We start from the raw sequence: 23,064 nt of genomic DNA on the forward strand, positions 1-23,064 counted from the left end.
TAGGTTGACTTCTTACCATCATCTATAGGTTTATAGTTTTCACTAAACAGAGAACAGAGGTTTAAAGTCATTATTTCTTAATGGCATTCACAGCAACCTAGATGGAACTAGGAATTTATCCTAACTGAAGTTAACTCTGGAATGGAAAAACCAAACATATATTCCCACTCATAACCGGGAGCTAAGCTTATGAGGATGTAATGGCATAAGAATGATACAGTGGACTCTGAGGTACAAAAAACTACACATTGGGTACAGTGTATACTGCTTGGGTGATATATGCACCAAAGTCTCAGAAATCACCACTAAAGAACTTATTCATGTAACCAAACACCACTTGTTTTCCAAAAACCTGCTGAAATAATAAATTTTAAAATGTCATTATTTATTATATATTTTCTATTGCCCCTCCCTTCTTCTAGGATTCTAATTACAAATGTCTTAGACTACTCGATATTTCCCACAGCTCACTGATGCTCTGTTTTTTTCTTTAATCTTTCTACCCTGTGCTTCATTTTGGATAGTCATTATTATGTATTCAAGCCCACTGATAAGTGTCTTATCTGCTATTAATCCCATCCAACATATATATTTTATTTCAACATTGCTTCTTCATCTCTATTTTTATATCTTCTATGTACTTCCACATCATCTTCCTGTTTTCCACTCGCTTCTTGAACATTTAGAGCATATGAGTAGCAACTCTTTCTATATCTTTGTCTGCTAAATTAATCATCTTTGTCATTTCTGGGTCTCTTACTATTCAGAAAATTTTTAAGTCCTGCCTATGGATCTATTTTCATTCTTCGAAGCATTTCAATATTTTATTGGGATAAAATTAACATAATCTCTATTAACCCATTTAAAGTGAACATTCATCTGGGTGTGGTGGCTCACACCTGTAATCCCAGCACTTTGGGAGACCAAGGTGGGGGGATCACTTGAGGTCAGGATTTCAAGACCAGCCTGGCCAACATGGTGAAACCCTGTCTCTACTAAAAATATAAAAATTAGCTGGGCATGGAGGCAGGTGCCTGTAATCCTAGCTACTGGGGAGGCTAAGGCAGAAGAATCACTTGAACCTGGGAGGTAAAGGCTGCAGTGAGCTGAAACTGTGCCACTGCACTCCAGACTGGGTGACAGAGGGAGACTCTATCTCAAAAAAAACAAATAAAATAAAGTGAACATTCTACTGGCATTTAGTACATTCACAGTGTTGTACAACCATCACTATACCTAGTTCTAAAACACTGTTATCACCCCAAAAGAAAATTCAATATCCATTAAGTAGTTGATTCTCATTTACCCTTAACTCCAGGCCCTGGCAACCACCAGTCTGCATTCTGTCTTACAGATTACCTATTGTGCGTATTTCACATAAATGGAATCATACAATATGTGACCATTTGTGAGTGACTTCTTTCACTTAATATGTTTGTTTGTTTGTTTGTTTGTTTGTTTGTTGAGACAGATTTTTGCTCTTGTTGCCCAGGCTGGAGTGCAATGGTGAGATCTCAGCTCAGCTCACTGCAACCTCCGCCTCCCAAGTTCAAGCGATTCTCCTTCCTTGGCCTCCCAAGTAGCTGAGATTACAGGCAGGTGTCACTATGCCCAGCTAATTTTTTTTTTTTTTTTTTTTTTTTTTTTTTTTAAGCAGAGACAGGTTTTCACCATGTTGGTCAGACCAGTCTCGAACTCCTGACCTCAGGTGATCCACCCACCTCGGCAGGATTACAGGCCTGCACCACCGCACCTGGCCTCAATATGTTTTCTAGGTTCATCTGCATCACAGCATGTATCAGTACTTAATTTCTTTATTGCTATACATTATTTTAAGGAATGGGGACTACTACAATTTGTTTACTCATTCATCCACTGATGGACATTTGGGCTGTTTCCAACATTTAGTAAACAGTGCTGCTATGAACATTGTGGTTATGTATTTGTTTGAGTATCTGCTTTCAATTCTTCAGGGTACATACCTAGGAGTAGAATTGCTGGGTCATATGGTAAGTTTATGCTTTTCTTTGAGGAACTGTCAAACTCTCTTCCACAAAGGCTGAACCATTTAACATACCCACCAGCAACATACAAGGGTTCCAGTTTCTCCATATCGTCCTCAACACTTGTTATTGCCCAACTTTTGATTCTGGCCATCCTAATAGGTGTGAAGCGGTATCTCACTGTGGTTTTTGTTTGCATGTCCCTGATCAATAATGATGCTGAGTATTAATGATGTGTATATCTTCTTAGAGTAATTGTCTACTCCAAGTCCTTTACCCATCTTTTAGTTGAGTTGGTTTTTTTGTTGTTGTTGAGTTTTTCATTCTTGTATTTTGGCCCTTGGTCCATTATGAGTTAATTTTTATATATGGCATGAGGTAGGGGACCAACTTTATTGTTTTGCATGTGGATCTCCAGTAGTCCCCAAACCATTTGTTGAAGAGATTATTCTTTCCCCATTGAATCATCTTAGCATGTTTGTTAAAAATCCATTGCCAGGCAGGCATGGTGGCTCATGCCCGTAATCCCAACACTTGGGAGGCTGAGGCGGGTGAATCATGGGGTCAAGGGATCAAGACCATTCTGGCCAACATGGTGAAACTTTGTCTCTACTAAAAATACCAAAATTAGCTGAGTGTAGTGGCATGTGCCTATAGTTCCAGCTACTCAGAAGGCTGAGGCAGGAGAATCGCTTAAATCCAGGACTCAGAGGTTGTACTGAGCCAAGATCGTGCCACTGCACTACAGCCTCAAAAAAGAAAGAAAAAAAAAAAAACTGCCTACAGATTTACTAATCCTGGACTTTTATTTCTATTCTATTGGTCTATACATCTATCCTTATGCCAGTACCACACTGTTTTGATTATTGTAGGTTTGAGGTAAGCTTCATAAATGGGAAATATGAGTCCTCTGGCTTTATTTTTCTTTTTCAAAACTGTTTTGGCTATTTGGGTCTGTTGCAATTCCACAGGAATAAAAGGGTCAATTTCCAATTTTTGCAGAAAAGGCCAATGTAATTTTGATAGAGATTGCATTCAATCTAGAGACTGCTTTAAACAGTATTGCCATCCTAATAGCAATATAAAGTCTCCCAATCCATGAACACAAAATGTCTTTTCATTTATTAAGGTCTTCATTTCAACATGTTTTGTAGTTTTCAGTGCATAAGTCTTTCATAAATGAGTCATCTCCTTTAGGCTTTTGGATGTTATTATAAATAAAATCTTTTTAAATTTCTTTTTGGATTGTTCATTGCTGGTGTATGAATACAGAAACACAAATGTTTTTTGTGTGTTATCTCATACCTACAACTTTGCTCAAGTTATTTATTAGCTTTAGCAGAGGTTTTTCCAGATTCTTTGGGATTTTCTATATATAGGACCTTGTCATCTGCAAATAAAAAGACAGTTTTATTTCTTCCTTCCAAATCTGTATGTGTTTTTCTTGTCATACTAGTCTGGCTGTAACTTGCACAACAATTTGAATAACTGTGGTGAGAATGGGTATCCATGCCTTGTTCCTGATCACAAGGGCAAAGATTTCAGTCTTTTACTATTGAGTTGGATGTTAGCATGGGTTTTTTTCATAAATGCTGAACGTTGAGGAAACGTTTAAAAAAGTTCCCTACTGTTCCTAATTTTGAGTGTTTCTATCAGGAACAGCTGTTGGATTTTGTCAATTGCCTTCTGTATCAATTGAAACAATCACATGGGGGTTTCTCCCCTTCATTCTGCTACATCATCCTTGCATTCCTGGGAATAAGTCCCACTTGGTCATGGTGTATATTCCTTTAAATATGCCACTGGATTCAGTCTGCTAGTATTTTGTTTAAGATTTTTGCATTTGTATTAAGAAGGAATATTGGTCTGCAATTTTCTTATTATGTCTTTGTTTGGCTTTGGTATCAGGGTAATACTGGCCTCAAAGAGTGAGTTAGGAAGTATTCTTATCCTCTTCTCTCCAGTTTTTTGGAAGAGCATGAGAGGGATTGGCAGAAATTCTTCTTTAAATATTTGGTAGAATCCACCACAGAAGCCATATGGTACTGGACTTTTGACTGGGAGTTTTTGTTTTCATTTTGAGACAAGGTCTCACTCTATCGCCCAGGTTGGAGTGCAATGTCATGATCTCGGATCACTGCAGTCTCAACCTCTCAGGCATAAGTAGTCTTTGTTTGGGAGGTTTTTTGTTTTGTTTTGTTTTTTTAACGAATTTAGTCTGTTCACTTGTAAGTCTCTTATATTTTCTATTTCTTCCTGAGTCAATTTTAGTATTGCGTACTTCTAAGAATGTGTCCATTTCATGTAGGTTATCTAATCTGTGACATAAAATTACTCATCATATTCTCTTTAATCCTGTTTCGTTAAGGTGAGTAGTAATGACCCCACACTCACATCTAGTTTTAGTTATACTTATCTGTGCTTTTTCTTTGTCAGTCTAGCAAAAGGTCTGTCAATTTCACTGATCTTTTCTAAGAATCAAACTTTTGGTTTCACTAATTCTCTATATTATTTTCCTATTCTCTAATTCATTTATCTCCACTCTAATCTTTACTTACTTCTTTTTTCCTGCTAGCTTTGCATTTTCTAGTTTCTTTAAAATGGAAAGTAAGCTTATTTATTTGAAATCTTTATTACTCTTTAACATAGATGTTTATTGCTAATGATTTCCCTCCCAGGACTGTTTTCACTGCATCATTTAAGTCGCATATATTGTTTCAATTTTAATTTATCTCTAAGTATTCTCTAATTCCCCCTGTGATTTCTTCTTTGACCTGTCAGTTACAGAAGAATGTACTGTTTAATTTCCACATATTTGTACATTTTCCAGTATTCCTTCTGTTAATGTTTACAACCTTCATTCCACTGTGACTGGAGAAGATACACAGCATGATTTCAATCTTTTTAAATTTACTGAAAACTTGTTTTGTGGACTAACATAGCCTGAAGAGTGTTTCACGTACACTTTAAAAGAATATATATTAAGCCAGGCGTGGTGGCTCATGCCTGTAATCCTGGCATTTTAGGAGGCTGAGGTGGGCGGATCACTTGAAGTCAGGAGTTCAAAACTTGCCTGGCCAACATGACGAAACCCCATCTCTAAAAAAATAAAAAATTAATTAAAAAACAAAAAGAATATATATTTTGCCCAGGCGCAGTGGTTCACACCTATAATGCCAGCACTTTGGGAGGCCAACACAGTCAGATCACAAGGTCAGTAGTTCAAGACCAGCCTGGCCAACATGGTGAAATCCCATCTCTACTAAAAATACAAAAAATTAGCTGCGTATGGTACACATGCCTGTAATCCCAGCTACTCAAGAGGCTGAGGCAAGAGAATTGCTTGAAACTGGGAGGCAGAGGTTGCAGTGAGCCAACATCAAGCCATTACACTCCAGCCTGGGTGACAGAGTAAGACTCCATCTCCAGGGGAAAAAAAAAAAAAGACAAAAAAATAAAAAAGACATATTTTGCTGTTGCTGACTGTTCTATGTATGTCTGTTAGATCTAGTTGATTTATGCTGTTGTTCAAGTCCTCCATTTCTTTACTGATATTTTTATCGAGATGTTTTATACATTGCTAACACTGAAGCAAGGATTTTAATTTTTGACTGAATGATAAAAACTAAATTTTACATTGTTGGGTTCTGAATTTTGTTGTATTCCTCTAAATAGTGTTGTTGGGTTCTGAATTTAGTTGTATTCCTCTAGTGTTGTTGGGTTCTGAATTTTGTTGCATTCCTCTAAATAGTGTTCTGGTGCAGTTAAATTACTTGGAATCACTTGCAGCCTTCTGAGGACTCTTTTCAATGCCCCACATATTCTACAACATATTTTACTCTGCATAGTAGAAACGTGACTATTTGAAGCCTTATGTGACTCTGAAAATTGTTTTTCTTAGTGCTTTCCAGGTATTTTTTTTCTCTGGCCTCAGGTAGGGCCTGTCAAGCATCTATGAAATCAGAACTCAGCAAAAGACTCCAGGAGAACCCTCTGGAGATTTCCAAAATGCATGTTCACTTGTTCATGCTCTCTTGCTTTTTAGTGTGTTTCCCCAACCCCGACCTCAACCCCTTTAACTCTTTTTTCTCTGGTACTCTGCCCCGCAATTCTAATCACCTTGATCTTCCCAAATTTTTATCTTTGTCTTTTTATCCCAATAGGACTGCTGGGCTCTGTTTTGGTGCCTCCACATTTTGTACGGCAGCCAATAAACTGCCTCTAGGCTCTGCTGTAAGCTAGTGCAATTGAAGGGCTTTCCTCACTTGTTCTCAGTGATCGAAGTCTGGTGCTGCCTGTCACCAATGTCTAAAACCTACTGTTTATATAGTTTATAAATTCTCAAGTTATTTAAGGAGGAAGAGTAGATTTTTGCTACATAACAATTATCTCCAATTTAGTGGCTTTAAAAAAACAGGCATTGGCCAGGTGCGATGACTCACGCCTGTATAATCTCAGCACTTCGGGAGGTTGAATTAGGAGGATCACCTGAGGTTGGGACCAGCCTGGCTAATAGAGTGAAACACCATCTCCACTAAAAATACAAAAATTAGCCAGGTATGGTGGCACACGTCTGTCTGTAGTCCTAGCTACTCAGGAGGCTAAGGCAGGGATATCGCTTAAGCCCAGGCGACAGAGGTTGCAGTGAGCTAAAACTATGCCACTGCACTTTAGCCTGGGCGACAGAGCACAACTCCATCTCAAAAAAATTTTAAAACGAACAAAACAAGCATTTCTTTTTTACACACAGTTTTTAAGGGTTAGCAGTCAGGGAATACCTTAGATGGGTAGTTCTGGCTCAGGATCTCTCATGAGGTTGAAGTCAAGATGAGAGTAGGACAGATGTTTTGGATTAGAAGCTTGACTAAAGCTAGGAGATCTGCTTCCAAGAAGGCTCATTTGCATGCTGTTGGCTAGACTCACAGGCGTCCCCAAACTTTTTACACAGGGGGCCAGTTCACTGTCCCTCAGACCGTTGGAGGGCCGCCACATACTGTGCTCCTCTCACTGACCACCAATGAAAGAGGTGCCCCTTCCTGAAGCGCGGCGGGAGGCCGGATAAATGGCCTCAGGGGGCCGCATGCGGCCTGCGGGCCATGGTTTGGGGACGCCTGGGCTAGAGGACACAGTTCCTTGTTGGCTCTTGGCAGGAGGCCTCAGTTTCTCACCACATGGCCCTATCCACCAGGCCATTCACAACATGGCAGCTAACTATTCTCAGAGTGAGTAATCTAAGGCTGGGGGTAGTGAGGGGAAGGAGGCAGAGCCACATTTGTTTCATAAATAACCTACCCTATTAAACGGATATGAACATAAGAACTCTTCTGCTATGTTCTATTATTGACACAGATAAACCTCAATATGAGTATGGGGTTAACACTATGGTGTAAATATCAGGATGCAGGGATCACTGGGGGCCATCTTGGAAGCTGGCTACACATAAAATAAATCCAGTTCCTGTTACACTAGCACAAGGGAAAGTAGAAGTCTTTCTTACACATTTTAACCCCCTTATGCTTACTATTTTCCTCAACCCCAAACTGTAGACCATATCCTATTGGTATAAGAGAGATGAGCAGATTACAATCTCCACACCCAGTCTTGGAAAGAAAAATAACTATTACTAAGTAGCAGCAACTTTTAAGAGAAAGGAATAGAGTTCCTGGTGCCTGTAGCAAGAAGCAGGAGGACCCTAAAGCCAATTTGGGCTTGAGAAAGTGGTTCGTTCCCCCAAATACTTTATTCAATGACCTACCTAAATGTCTGTCGTCTGCCCTCCTTTCCCACCAATATCCAGAGTCAGGCAGCAATAGCCAACAGCAATATTTTTATTTTTATTTTTATTTTTTTTTGACACAGAGTCTTGTTCTGTCACCAGGATGGAATGCAGTGGTGCGATCTTGGCTCACTGCAACCTCTGCCTCCCAGGTTCAAGCTATTCTCCTGCTTCAGCCTCCCAAGTAGCTAGGATTACAGGCGTGTGCCACCACCCCCGGCTAATTTTTTGTATTTTTAGTAGAGATCGGATTTCACAGTGTTAGCCAAAATGATCTCCTGACCTCGTGATCTGCCTGCCTCAGCCTCCCAAAGTACTGGGATTACAGGCATGAGCCACCACACCCAGCCCAACAGCAGTGTTAACAGTCAAATTAATAGCAGTAGTACCAGGACCAATGCTAAGCATTTTGCCTTTGTTACCTCAATTACTCCTCACAACAAACCTCTGAGATCGTGGTCATTATTCCTTCAACTCTAGACTTTGTTTCTTGGTAATTATAGTCTGTTCTTACACTATCCAATGTAATAAAAACTTTTTTTTTTAATGACACCTGGCTCCTTCTTGCCCTACAGGGTTCTCCTACTCCTCTGACACAGAAAAATTCTGTCTTGTCATGCCTGTCATCCCTTTCACTTCAGTTAGGCCTTAAAACTTCCTCTTAACTTCCATGTTCCCAACATCTACTACCAAACCTCACTAAAAGGAACCACCAGACTACTTTGATCCCTGTAATTCCCAGGGATCAAATTCCCAGTTGCTAGGCTCTCCCAATACTACAACTGCCTAATATAGACTTTTCCAGTTACTTAGGGCACACTGACCTGTCAAGTCTGCCTCACCAGCTAATCTCCAAAACTTGGCCCTATTTCAGATACTCATTTAAAAATATTATTTCACCACATGGATCTTCGTAATTTACATTTGCTATAGCTTACTGTTAAAATGAGTTCCTTTTACCAGGGGATCTATAATTAATGATCAGGGAGAAAGGCCTAAAATATACCATACTTGTACTTATTAAGGTACCCCAGAAACTAGTATACTCCTCTTAGTTATCTGTTAAATAATGAATAAAAAATATAAAGTAATGTTTATACATACTAAAATATAAGTTATGATTATAAATACAGAAAATTCTCAGGGGGCATAATTCAAAGAATGTTATTTATAAATAAAAATAAATAGATGACAATATACATATATAAGCAATTCACAAAAGGCAAAACACAAAAGAACAAGAAATATTTAAATATTACATAAATACAAAGTAAAATATCACCTTTTGTCAGACAGATTGGCAAAGACTGAAATTTTGTCAAGAAGTAAGGAAATAACTAGATATACTTCTGGCAAATATAATTTTGTCTTTTTGGAATCTATACACCAAATATTTTTAAAATCCACATACATCTTTAACCAGTATTTCCATTTCTAATAATTAATTATAAGAAAATAATTGGACAAAGAGATGTTTATTAAAAAAATTCACTATGGCACTAACTACAATAAAAATCTGTCCAAAAATAAGGGCTCAGTTAAATAAATTTTAGTACATCCAAACCAATAATTATTATTAAATCACTTCAAAACAGTATATATTGTATAATCCTAATTTCTAAGAAATAACATATTCACATAAAAACATACCTGCATAGAAAAAAAATCTAGCAGTGTACACCCCAGAAATGGAATTTTTTGTGATTTTTTTTCTTTTTTTCTTATCTATCACACCTAATTTTCTACAGTAAGCACAGGTTGCACATGGATAATAATAACACACATTCTTAAAAGGCAAAACAACAACTAAGATCACAATTTAAAGGCAGAACAGTGCTGCTATTAGAACACAGAACATCCAAGTTCCATGATAATACTAAAGTCAGGCAAAGTTAGTATCAGATAACTTAGAATTCAATAGCCTAGTGTTTAATTAGTTTTAGTATACATACGGAAGAATCTGTTATGACTAAAAAAGCATGTAACTCAGGTATTTTAACAAAACAAAAGACTTCCCAAATAAAAATGTAGTACTAATCCTAGAGACAATGTTGAAAAATCACATAGTAAAAATCTCAACTGTTTCAAGTTGAGTATCAACTTAAACCCCCTTTGCATGCCTAGGGTCTCATTCTGTTACCCAGGCTGGAGTGCCACAGTGGCACTATCACAGTTCACTGCAGCCTCAACCCCCCAGCCTCAAGTGATCCTCCCACCTCAGCCTTCCAAGTAGCTGAGACTACAGGTATGTGCCACCATATCTATTTTTTTTTTTTTTTAGAGATAGGGTCCTACTATGTTGTCCAAGTGGGTCTCAAAATCTTGGGTTCAAGCAATCCTCCTGCCTCAGCCTCCCAAAGTGCTGGGATTACAGGCACGAGCCACCAAACCTGGCTCTTTTATACATTTGCCTTGAAAACCTCACTGTTATGAGAAAGTGGCTGCCGAGAAAGTAAGATTTAAAAATCACTCATGAGTTTAAGAATTTAACTCTATTGTTTAGCTGAAAAGAATCTCGTTATCTCAGACTTGAACAGTTTGGGGGATGACAACTGAGAGTCAATAACAAAAGAGGGTCTCTTAAGCTATTCTAGGACTACACATCTACTACAGGTTGAGCATCTCAAATCCAAAAATCTGAAATCCAAAATCTTCAAGATTTCAAAGTTCTTGAGTATCAACATAATGCTCAAATAAAATGCTCATTGGAGCATTTTGGATATGGGATTTTTGGATTAGGGATACTCAGCCAGTAGGCAAAATTCCAAAATAAAAAAAAAAATCTGAAATCCAAAACACTTCTGGTCCCAAGCATTTTGGATAAGTTATACTAAACGTGTACAAGCTAAGAATGTATATCCCCAGGCACTGGGTACAATTTCTAGCCAATATCCAGGGAATTGCTTATGGCCACGAAGAGTATTATCTAGGAACTATCTGCAATGCCTGTTTCAACATGACCTGCAACACAGCCAGTTAGTAAATTCTCATTAAGATTAATCCATAAACTATAATTTTCTTTTTTTTTTTTTTTTTTTTTTTTTATGAGACAGAGTTTCGCTCTTGTTACCCAGGCTGGAGTGCAACGGCGTGATCTCAGCTCACCGCAACCTCCGCCTCCTGGGTTCAGGCAATTCTCCTGCCTCAGCCTCCTGAGTAACTGGGATTACAGGCACACGCCTCCATGCCCAGCTAATTTTTTGTATTTTTAGTAGAGGTGGGGTTTCACCATGTTGACCAGGATGGTCTCGATCTCTTGACCTCATGATCCACCCACCTCGGCCTCCCAAAGTGCTGGGATCACAGGCTTGAGCCACCACACCCGGCCATAAACTATAATTTTCAATGAAGTTGGCTGGCATAAAATGAATGATCATTTCCAAATGTCTGTGGCAGAATATGAAAAATTATTTAACTGTAACCAAATAATTAATGGCAGGTATCCGTGGAAAGTTATTTAATGGCAACTTCACACCTATAACAGTTTGCAAATCAAGTCTCAATGCTTCCACTAGGATTTGATAGCAGCTGTGAGGAAACAGGAAGCACTAAGCACAGGACAGCTCTACCATTTCTTTAATTAGTAACGTTTTTGATGAAAGCAATTTTTGTTGCATAAGGAAAGTTTTCAGTAGAGGAGAAAACTAAGTAACAACTTTATATGTTGGAGAGTTAGTTGCATTTGTGTAACACAAGCAGCATACAATACCAAAACTGACAACATAATTTCGTAGTTACTGCTGAAAATAAATACCTCCTTGCTTTAGTGACAACTCTAGCACCATTCATACGCTCATACCCCCAACAAATAAATATATGAAAACTATTTATATTGTTTATTCTAGGACCTGGGGATGTAAGCGTAAACAAGCATAGTCACTGTCTGTCTTCATGAAACATACTGTCTAGCAAGGGAGACAGATGTTAAAACAAATAATTACATATTTGACTATAACTGCAAATGTCATGATGTTATTAAACAAAAGAGCAGGGTGCTATGAGAGCATATAGTAGGACTGCAGTCAAGTAAGCCAAACACAAGGGAGGGGAAGAGAGGTCCAGGTAGAGGAAATCTGTGCAAATCCCTGCAGCTAGAACCACCTTACCCAATCTAGGAAATGAAACAGTCTAGTATAACTGAAGCACTGAGATTATTTCTTGGGCACACATCAAGTCTAAGATGTATAAAGACATCCAAGAGATCGAGATAGTAAATGCTACATGAATTTGGAACTCAGAAGTATAAACTTAGAAGCCATTAGCTTAGAAATAGCATGGAATGCACAGGAACTGGAGATTTCTTAGGCAAGGTGAGCAGGACTGTATATTGGAGGGCAGGGGGTCAAGATTACTTTCTTTCTTTTTTTTTTTTTTTTTTGAAACAGAGTCTTACTCTGTCACCCAGGCTGCAGTACAGTGGCGCAATCTCAGCTCATTTCAACCTCCACCTCCTGGGTTCAAGCAATTCTCCTATCTTAGCCTACCAAGTAGCTGGGATTACAGGCGTGCACCACCATGAGCGGCTGATTTTTTTGTATTTTTAGTAGAGACAGGGTTTCACCATGTTGGCCAGGCTGGTCTTGAACTCCTGACCTCAGGTGATCCACCTGCCTCGGTCTCCCAAAATGCTGGGAATACAGGCATAAGCCACCATGCCCAGCCATGATTACTTTCTTAATCACAGAAAAAAAAAAATTAATTACTTCTCTCTGGATTTGCAATCAAAAGAAATAAAGTATTTTGTCTGCTTCCTTTTTTTTTTTTTTTTTTTTGGTTTTTTTTTTTAGGGGGGAGAGGATCTCACTATGTGCCCAGTCTGACTCAAACTCCTGGGCTCAAGATATCCTCCCACCTCACCTCCCCAAGTGCTGGGACTATAGGTGTGAGCCACCCAGCCTGGCCAAAAGTATTTTCTAACACTATAGTTACAATACAATGTTCCATTTAATGGGAAAGGTAAAATTAAATGTATAAAGTTCTTGGAGAAACACCAAGAACTAGGAAAAACACTTCTTTCAGTGAGCCTAACTGCAGTTTATCAGAGCACTTCCTTCTAGCATTTTTCAGTGACCTGGAAAATGAACCTTTTTTTTAAAAAACACAGATCCAACTACTTCACAAGATTTGTCACTAAAAATGCTTTGAGTCTGCAGAACTGCCACCTACTGAAGCTGTATCATGATCATAAGCATTCTGAACACATCAACAAGTCCTAAAGGGATGTGACATCAAGAACAGACAAAGCTTCTGCCTTGCACACCCAGAAGTTACCAACTTTCAGAAAATCATTCTAATCCTTAAACAACCTGCCCTACACAGCTTCCAATGATGATTATATAGTATGTAAATGCTTTAAAAAGTGATGAGTCAGGTTACAGTTACAAAAAAGAAAAGCTGAGTTAAAATGTTTCACAATTTTTGGCCAAAGCACCACGTAAGCATGAAAAATGCCTTAACACGAACTCACCTGATTTATTTGAAGCATGTTAAGACAATATTGACCAAACTGCTGTATCCCTCACGGCTCCAAAAACTGGAAAATGAAAATGAAGAAATAAAGTTCAACTTAATTGATAATCTCAATGACTGGGATTTTAAACACATGCCCTTGATCAAAATCAAGTATAAAATGTAATTTATCCAGATCTGCATAGAACTTTTCATGACGATAAAAATGTTCTATATTTGTACTGTCCAATCTGGCAGTCATTAGCCACATGTGGCTACTGAGCACTTGAAATGTGGCTAGAGCAATCAAGAAAATACGTGTTTTTCTTTTATGTTAACTTAAATAAGCACATACCACTAGTGGCCACCATACTGCACAGTACAGATCTGAACAAAGCCCCTTCTGCTTCTAGACTTCTAAGACAATCCCAACAAAAGTGAAGCTGTTAAAAAACAAATCTGAAAGTTAATATTTAATGTATACATCCCTTTTTGCAGCCATGTTTTAAATAGCTTTGTTCTCATCTTCTATATGATAAATTAATCCTAAAGAAGATGCACCACCACAAGTATTCTCTTAGATGGTATGGAAACAAGCATATAGTACAATCACCTTGCTGATTATTTTTTTCTCTGTCATTTGTCTGTTATCATTGGTATAAAAATAGTATGCATATTAAAATTTCAGGTCAGGCATGGTAGCTCACACTTGTAATTCCAGCACTTTGAGAGGCTGAGGTGGGTGGAATATTTGAGGTCAGGAGTTTGAGACCAGCCTGGTCAACACAGTGAAAACCCTGCCTCTACTAAAAATACAAAAATTACCCGGGTATGGGTGGTGCCTGATCCCAGGTACTCGGGAGGCTGAGGCAAGAGAATCGCTTGAACCCAGGAGGTGGAGGTTGCAGTGAGCCCAGATCCAACCACTGCACTCCAGCCTGGGCTACAGAGTGAGACTCCATCTCAAAAAAATTTTCACATAAAATTTTCTGAAAAACTCACCATCATGACTATTGTTACATTTGGGTTTACCTCCTTCTGGGCCTGTACCCTTTTCCTTGGTTATATTTCTTTTACATGGTGAAGCTCTTTTACATGTAATTTAAAAACAGATACCAATGACAGGAAGAAAGTCCAAATTATAAACAAATAAATCATGGGATCTTGTAATGAAAAAACATTTATATAAAACATAAATTATGTACAGACCTCTCCCCCAAAAATTATCTACAAAGCAACAACAGTTTTGATACACAGCAAAAGCGCTACATCTAATCACTTGTGTAGAAACTTTTATGCTGTAAAATTTTAATACTGAACTTTCTCTTAGAAGCAAATGTTTTGTAAGTACACACACACACAAACACACACTATTTGACTACCATTTTTTCAACATGACAAACTGGAGTCAATTCAAAATGACTTTCAAAACTTTAATATTTTTCTTATAATAGTGTCCTCAGTATCTGCATCAATTTTTATTTCTTTTCTAATTACTTTCACATTTCCTATAAGAATGGGATGCTGTATAAAGAGCACAAGGCCTGGGTATTGGTGAATTTCAGTTTTAGTCAAAGTTCTTCAGGAGATTACCTTCTGAGCCTTGGTCAAATTACTTTGTGTATCTTTTGAGTTCTTCTTTTTCTGTCTTCTTTTTTTTTCTTCAATCTTTAAAAAGTAAGCTAAAGTCCTTGTGGTAGGCAGCCTCTAACAAACAGAATACAGCAGAAATAATGAGATACCACTTCCAAGATTAGGTTATAAAAATTCTTCGGTATCACCTTCTCTCACTCATTTGCTCAGAGGGGAGCAGACACTAAATGGTGGTGCCCTTTGGAGAGGCCCACATGGCAAAGAACTGAGAAAAGCCTCTGGCCAATAGCCATCAAAAATTGATTTCTTCAGTCCAAGAGCCCCAAGAAACTGAACCCTACAAGAGCCACATGAATGAGTTTGGAAACAGCTCTTCCACCAGTAAAGCCTCCAGATGCAACTGCAGCCTCAACTGACAGCTTGACTACCATCTCTTTTATAAGCCGCAGGCACCCAGATAACTTGCACCCCGATTTCTAGCTCACAGTAACTGTAAGATAATGTCCTTAAATTCTGGTGCAGTGTGCTATGCAACAATAAATAAGACAATCCTATCCAACTCTATCATTCAATACTCCTATGGTGCTTTAGATGTTAATTTGCATTTGGACAGGCAAAAAGAAAAAAATCCCTGTTCAATATAAGCAAATGAGTAACATTAGAACTTCAAAGTGGCAAATAATAAGACTTAAAACAGTTAAGTTTTCAATTCAAACAATGAGGTTTTAAAAATGTAGCATTTGTCATATGGTATTAAAATACACGTTTTCAATAGGAATGGAGTATCTCATTAAAAACACTAGCTATAACTAAAAATACAAACACAACCAATCATCTTTTTTTTAACTGAAAACAGTTCATTAAAAGGTAAAGTGTGAACAACCACTAAAAGCATCTCAGTGATTTAGTGTCCCTTGCTTTCTAGAATTTAACATTACCAGTTGAGTACAGTGGTTCACACCTGTAAGCTCAGCACTCTGGGAGGCAGATCACAAGGTCAGGAGTTCGAGATCAGCCTGGCCAACATGGTGAAACCCTGTTTCTACTAAAAATACAAATATTATCTGGGTATAGCAATGCATGCCTGTAATCCCAGCTCCTCAGGTGGCTGAGTTTGGAGAATCATTTGAACCTGAGAGGCCAAGATTGTAGCAAGCCAAGATGGTGCCATGGCACTCCAGCCTGAGTATTGGAGCAAGACTCTGTTTCCATAAAAAAAAAAAAAAAAAGGCTGGGCGCGGTGGCTCACGTCTGTAATCCCAGCACTTTGGGAGGCCAATGTGGGTGGATCACGAGGTCAAGAGATCGAGACCATCCCGGTCAACATGGCGAAACCCCATCTCTACTAAAAATACAAAAAATTAGCTGGCCATGGTGGCGCATGCCTGTAATCCCAGCTACTCAGGAGGCTGAGGCAGGAGAATTGCCTGAACCCAGGAGGCAGAGGTTGCAGTGAGCCAAGACCGCGCCATTGCACTCCAGCCTGGGTAACAAGAGTGAAACTCCGTCTCAAAAAAAAAAAAAAAAAAAAAAAAAAAATAGGCCGGGCGCGGTGGCTCAAGCCTGTAATCCCAGCACTTTAGGAGGCCGAGGCGGGCGGATCACAAGGTCAAGAGATCGACACCATCCTGGCCAACATGGTGAAACCCCGTCTCTACTAAAAATACAAAAATTAGCTGGGCGTGGTGGCGCACACCTGTAGTCCCAGCTACTCAGGAGGCTGAGGCAGGAGAATTGCTTGAACCCAGGAGGTAGAGGTTGCAGTGAGCCGAGATTGTGCCACTGCACTCCAGCCTAGCGCCTGGCGACACAGTAAGACTCTGTCTCAAAAAAAAAAAAAATAGCATTTATCATTATTAATTAGGCACTCACCAACTTTGAAAAACTCCATTTTGTCTTTATCAGTATAAGCTTTTAAAGTTGTAAGTGCTTATCTACACACCTGCATGTATTTATTCAGTATTAGAGGCTGCTAACACTGGTGGCTGATTGCAAGAAGTAAGCACAGCAAGATACTGGGGTACCTTTTTGAAAGTTCTAATCTTCTTTTTATTTTTTGAGACGCAGTCTTGCCCTGTTACCCAGGCTGGGGTGCAACGGCTCAATCTCAGCTCACTGCAACCTCCACCTCCCAGGCTCAAGCGATTCTCCTGCCTCAGCCTCCCGAGTAGCTGGGGATATAGGCGCACACAACCAGGCCCAGCTAAATTTTGTATTTTTAGTAGAGAGGGGGTTTCACCATGTTGGCCAGGCTGGTCTCAAACTCCTGACCTCAGGTGATTCGCCTGCCTGGGCCTTCCAAAGTGCCAGGATTACAGGCGTGAGCCAACAGGCCTGGCCTGAAAGTTCTAATCTTCTGATATATAGAAGATATTCCATGAAGTAACAAAAACAAAAACTCTATGAACATAAAATTGACCATATGCTTTAAATATTCTGTAAGGCTTTCCTTTACAATATAAAGAGCTATATAAATTAAAACACATGAAACTAGTATGTCTACCACAGCACTCCATAACTGGCTAACATTCTGAAAATTATACTTTTTTAATCAAACCAGTTACATTAGATTTATATCAATTTTAAAATTGTAATTGGTAATTATACCATGGACAATTCAGAATGCCCACAGTGGTACATCTGAAAGACTCTGTTTCTACTTTAAAGACATGCCCAGTCTACTGTCATATATTTTAAACAATTTGATCAAATATCAAGACATATCAAAAAAATGCAGAGTAATTTTATAATACCTATGGTTAAAATCCATCTCCTTGGCCAGGGATGGTGGCTCATACCTGTAATCTCAGCACTTTGGGAGGCGAAGGTGGGTGGATCACCTGAGGTCAGGAGTTCGAGGCCAGCCTAGCCAACATGGTGAAATCCTGTCTCTACTAAACATACAAAAATTAGCTGGGCGTGGTGGCAGGCACTTGTAGTCCCAGCTACTCTGGAGGCTGAGGCAGGAGAATCGCTTGAAACCAGGAGGCAGAGGTTGCAGTGAACCTAGACTGCACCACTGCACTCCAGCACAGGTGACAGGGCGATAGTGTTTCAAAAAATTAAATAATAATAATAATAAAAAGCCACTTCCTCTTTGAAAAAAGTTTCCAGCTATAGTTGATTCCAATTACAACTAAGTACTTTCAGAGAAATGTATTCATGTGTCCCAAAAATGCCCTACAACGATCTGGTCAGGCATATTAGGACAGGCAATACCAGATTCCAAACTACTAAATGAAAAGAGGCAGGGCAGTTTACGGGGAGAGGGCACTACAAACTGGGGAAGATGGGATCCTCATGAAGAATTAATGATACAACCTGTAACTGCAATGTACGGCTGATATGTCATACTTTAATTATAAATTACGTTTTGCCTGAGAAATTAAAAGCTGTACAAATAAATCTATATAATCCCCAATAAACTGCTTTATAAAATTGCATTGTTATTAAACTAATATTTATAATTTTTTTATATCAGCACCCATCCTACAGTTGATAGGCAATTCTCACTTAAATGCCTTATTTGGAAACATGAAAAGCAAACAAAATTTACTATCCCTATTCTTAGACTACAAACTGCTACAAAACTATCAGTTCAATACTTCTTACTCTAAAAAGGTCATGGGGTCCCTTAAAGAGCTTTTTAAAGTGTTTTTCATTTTGATTTTTTAAAGTAGGTACCCAAAAACACTGCTTTTATGTAAGGAAAACATAAGTCTTACTCCACAAACTATTCTAGTGGAAATAAATGCCATAGGCAGGGGAAAAAAAAAAAAAAAAAGGAAACTAACATCAGATACCAATTTTATATGTGAGGTGCCACATTTTGACATTTTTACATTAACTCATTTACTCCTCATTATCTCGGGATGTAGGCATTATCTCCATTTTTCTAGAGGTCTGGTTATTTGCCTACAGTCACACTGCTAGGATCAAAACCCAGTTCGCTCTGGCTCAAAGTCCTGTTTTCTTCACTATATACCAAATTATAATAGACTTGCCTTTTTTAAAAAAATTTTTAAGCATCAGCATAATGAAAAATAAAAGATTTGCCTTCTTATTTTTCCTGTAAAAAGTCAAGGGTCTTTACCTCTAGGACAACAAAGAGGTAAAGCTCCTATATAGAACTTAGGGAGGATTATTTAGAATCAAATGATGCACAAATAAAAATTATAATTATTATTGATTCTAAACACTCATCTAATATTTTGTGTCCCTCTAAGGGACACAAATACATCTAAGTGTGAATAATCACACTGTGCATGTCTCAAACTATGCAATCTAATAGAGAATTCAATTTTGCAATATCTAGAGTTTTCCCTCTATTATGATCTGTACACAAAAATGATCAGATACCCAGCACCGAACGTGTCTAAAACAAAAGGAGATAATAGGAGTAAAGAGAAGGGTAGGCACAAAGGAAAAAAAAAAAACAAAAACCATTTGGCAGACTATATCTTCTAGAACCTAAACAGTAATCCTCGATTTCTGGATTGTCTGTATATTTAAAAGCTTGATGAATATCTTAGATTTTTTTTATATTCATATTCTTTGTTGAAAAGCAAATCAAGTCACTCTTCCTAGCACTTCATTCCAGACAAGCCAAGTAAGCTAAAATGTAAAATTTACACGACTTTCCAAGCTGAAGTATTTAGGAATTAAGGACCACAATGCATGTAACTTAAATGGTCCAGGGGAAAAATATTTTGTGTCTGATAGAGAGCAAATAATAAATGCATAAAATGTTAACAGGTGAATCTGAATAAAGGTTACCAAAATGTTGTTCGTATTATTCTTGTAATTTTTCTGTAAGGTGGAAATTATTTCCAAATAAATTAAAATTTTTAAATTGCACAGCCCTATTTGAAATTAACAATACGTACTTGGATCATACAGCAACATTCTTACAAATAGAAAACACTGGTTTTTATGGAAAAAAAATGCAGTAATTTGTGAGCAAGTATGTACCATATCCTACCAACTAATCATCACTTAGGAATAAATTTCAGACTACCCTACTATATAATGAAATGTGGCAATGGTGACTTGACTTGAAACCATAGCAGGAAAAACACACAAACACACCAGATAGTTTGGCATAACTGCTTCACAAATTTAATACAGGCCTGCTGCAAAATGCAGCAAATCTACAATTAAAGTGATATGTGATATCTCTGGTTTGCAGTAAAATACAAACTGAACAATGAAAATCTTGCCATATTACAAAACAGAAATGGAGAGTAAGTCTTGGTTTGGTAGTTCTATTAAATAACATTTTTCCACCACAGCTCAGTTCACAACTGTATACTTGAATCATCTAAAGAAAACAAGGACGGGGAAAAAATAATCCTGGAGAAACATTGAAATATTTTCTCCTCCAAGGTTACTATCATCCTGCCTGCCCATCACAATTTTGATTTCATATTGACCATGCTGGTCTAAAACAGAGGATGCATCAGAAGCCAAGTAATGCTCAGCAAAAGTTCCCAAGGATTATAAAATCAAACATCAAATAATAAAACGTTTTCAGTTAACAGTAAAGTATCTTTAACGGATCCTCTCCATCCTTTCTTCAGGATCCACCCACTTTAAAATCCTTTGGTAAATTCCCAGGTCTACCCTAATCGAATGGTCCCTCTCTATCTACTCAAACAGTTCTTAACCCTTTGGAGTGGGGATTGGGGGGCGGGGGTAAGGGGACATCACAGACAATATGGACCCTTACCAAAGAAAATTATTCACAAATGCAAAATTCTACACATATTTCCAAGGACTTTCAGAACCCCACGGCCATTATGCCCATCCCCTCCTTAAGAATCCCAGCGTGGCGTGCTCCTCAATCGCCTCTGCGGAGCACCCCCCCCACCTCCGGGCCACGGTCCCCGCGTCGCCCCCTGAGAAATAGGAGTTCCTGCTCTCACACAGTGGATTCCGTAACAGAGCTTTGTCTCCTCGCCCAACTCCCTTCACCCTGGCAAGGTCACTACCGCCAACTACCCCTTTAAGCCGAGCCATCATGGTAGGAGTTCGTAGGAGCCACAGCAGAACTTGCCCGTCATAGGATATATTTTGTCCCCTCGGCCCCACCTACCTTCTCCATTTCAGCAAGTTACGTCTTCATCACTCACCCATTCTACAGAAATAGCCGCCGCCGCCACCCCCCGGCACGCCCCGGCCCAGTCGCTCCGCCTCCAGCACCCCCAGGCCCATTCCCCGCAGACCCTCCCCGGGTCGCCCCCCCATCCTCCCCCAGGTGTTCCCCCCGCTTCACGGCCACACTGCGGCTGCACTCGCCGTCCCCTCTTCCGGCCGTAACCACCCTGGCCCCCGAGACCCCCAGCCTCCCGAGCCCGCAGCCGCGCTCCTGCCTCCCCCACCTCTGCACCCCCACTTGGCCCGGCCTCCTCGCCTTCTTCCCGGCTCCTCCCCTCAGGACACCTGTGTCGTCCCACCCCCTCTGCCACACACGCCCCCCCCACCCCAATTGCTTCGCCTCCCGGTCCTCCCTCCCCCGCCGGTCTCCCCTCCCGCTGCTGCCCCGAGAGAGCCGGAGGAGGGAGGGAAGGCGAGGGGGAGGGGAGGCCGCGAAGGGGGCCGCTGTTCTCCGGGTTTGCCGCGCCGCGCCGCGGACCTGCAGGGCTCCCCAGCGCCCTCTGCCTCCTCCGCCGGCGGGGCGGAAGTCGGGGTCTCCCGGGCGCCACAGACGAGGGGTATTTACCTTCTCGCCGGGGACACTTTGCAGACGGCTCCAACATTGGCAAACACTACAGAGAACTGACCCCGCTCGGCCGCCGCCGGCTTCCACCCCTCGGGCTCCCCGCCCCCCGCCTCCGCCCGCCTCCCCGGCGCTCGCGCCGCGCGCCCCCGCCTGCGCAGCCGCTCCCGCGCCCCAGCACGCCCGACCGGCGCGCGCGCCCGGCTCCAGCTCTACCTCCACTCCGCCTCCCGCCAGCCCGCGACCCAGCGCGGCCATTGTTCGCGACGCCGCTCCCGCCCCCTGGCGGCTGCCGGGCCCCCGCAGCTGCAGACTCTTCGGGGCCCGTGGCGGCGAGCTGGATCCCAGGGCGAGGGCCGTTCCGGGGGGCCTTGGGCACGCGGGCGAGCGAGTGCGCGAGGAGCGCGCCCCGTCCGCAGTCTCCTCGTCCCCGGCGTGCCTCCCCGCCCCCTCGTCTGGTAAGGGTGGGCCTGGGGCAGCCCCTTCCACACCTGCACTCGGCAACTTCCTTCCCCGTCCGACTGACCGTCTGCTCTTTCTGATCACCCTGTGCTCAGATTCCCCGCTCGTACCTTTCCCAGGCTCTCTGGTTGCCCCTCTCTGCTGTGCAGGGGACGCGCGACCATCCCGCGTCTGCTCCGGCCGCCGCTGTGCGACGCACGATTTAGCGGATCCTGCACCTTTCCAGACGGGGGAGGGGGCGGGGAGGAGGTTGCTTCACCGTCTCGCCCAGCAAACACCGGGGATCCGTAATCACCTGCTCGCCAAGACCGGCGGCGTGGCCAGACCGCCTCCTCCACCGAAAGAATTAGTCACATGAAAAAGAAATCCTTGGAGCCAAAAATGAGGACCATTGAAAGCAATGCCCTAGATCCTAGATTTATGCAGCAAGAGTGCCAGAAAACACAAATTACCTCTTGATTCGTCCTAATTTTGATGTGGATTACTTTTGTCTAGATAACTTCAACCCAGTTAAGCTCGATGAAACTGAACACTTCGTTTAGTAAACGGCACCAAAAATAATCTGACAATAAAAGAAATTTCGAAACAGAATTATTAGTGTGTTTTCGCAAACTTACCCATTTGCAACGTTATTTCTAGGGTTTCTCCTAGTGTCACTTCTCTAACTGAGAAATGTCTCCCAGGCAGGTAATTTCAGTCACCATCTAAAACCAGTCTCCTATCTGCACCTGGAAAGGTGGTGTGTCCTGGTTAAGGGCACGGGCGCCAGAGTCAAATACCCAAGGCTGGTAATCTGCTTGCTAACTGGAGAGGAGACCACGGACATGTTACTTACCCTGTGCATCAGGAGGAGACTACATGCGATATTGTGTATTTAAATGTGACAATGCATAAAGCCCTTTAAGTAGGGCCTGGCATATAAAACCTCTCCCGGTACAATGTTAGCTACGGCTATATTTTTTTCCCAGAACTCTTTGCGCGTTTTCACCTCTGCCAGTTCCCTCAGATTTAACATGTTGCATCCTCCCTAAATCTGCAGCACTCCTTCTAGGGAGCTCAACACC

The 23,064-nt window shown here is 40.7% G+C and overlaps 1 protein-coding gene across 10 annotated transcripts in view; it reads right to left on the bottom strand.

Annotated features, from left to right (window-relative positions):
* Positions 1–21,662, bottom strand: part of STAU2 (staufen double-stranded RNA binding protein 2) — a 327,272-nt gene extending 305,610 nt beyond the window's left edge. For 4 of the 10 annotated variants that reach the window (XM_010330444.3, XM_074386786.1, XM_074386788.1 and 1 more), the window contains exon 1: positions 13,247–13,318. Coding sequence is in view for 5 of the 10 variants with exons in the window: in XM_039464483.2 (XP_039320417.1) it covers positions 13,247–13,264 (18 nt within the window). In the remaining 5 variants the exon portion in view is untranslated. Of the gene's footprint in view, positions 1–13,246; positions 13,319–14,820; positions 14,935–20,914; positions 20,998–21,200; positions 21,221–21,541 lie in introns of those variants that run through there. The other 6 variants (XM_039464483.2, XM_074386790.1, XM_074386785.1 and 3 more) reach the window with 5 other exon arrangements.
* Between the last annotated feature and the right edge of the window lie 1,402 nt (positions 21,663–23,064).

Source organism: Saimiri boliviensis, chromosome 15, assembly GCF_048565385.1.
Source record: "Saimiri boliviensis isolate mSaiBol1 chromosome 15, mSaiBol1.pri, whole genome shotgun sequence".
Lineage (NCBI taxonomy): Eukaryota > Metazoa > Chordata > Mammalia > Primates > Cebidae > Saimiri > Saimiri boliviensis.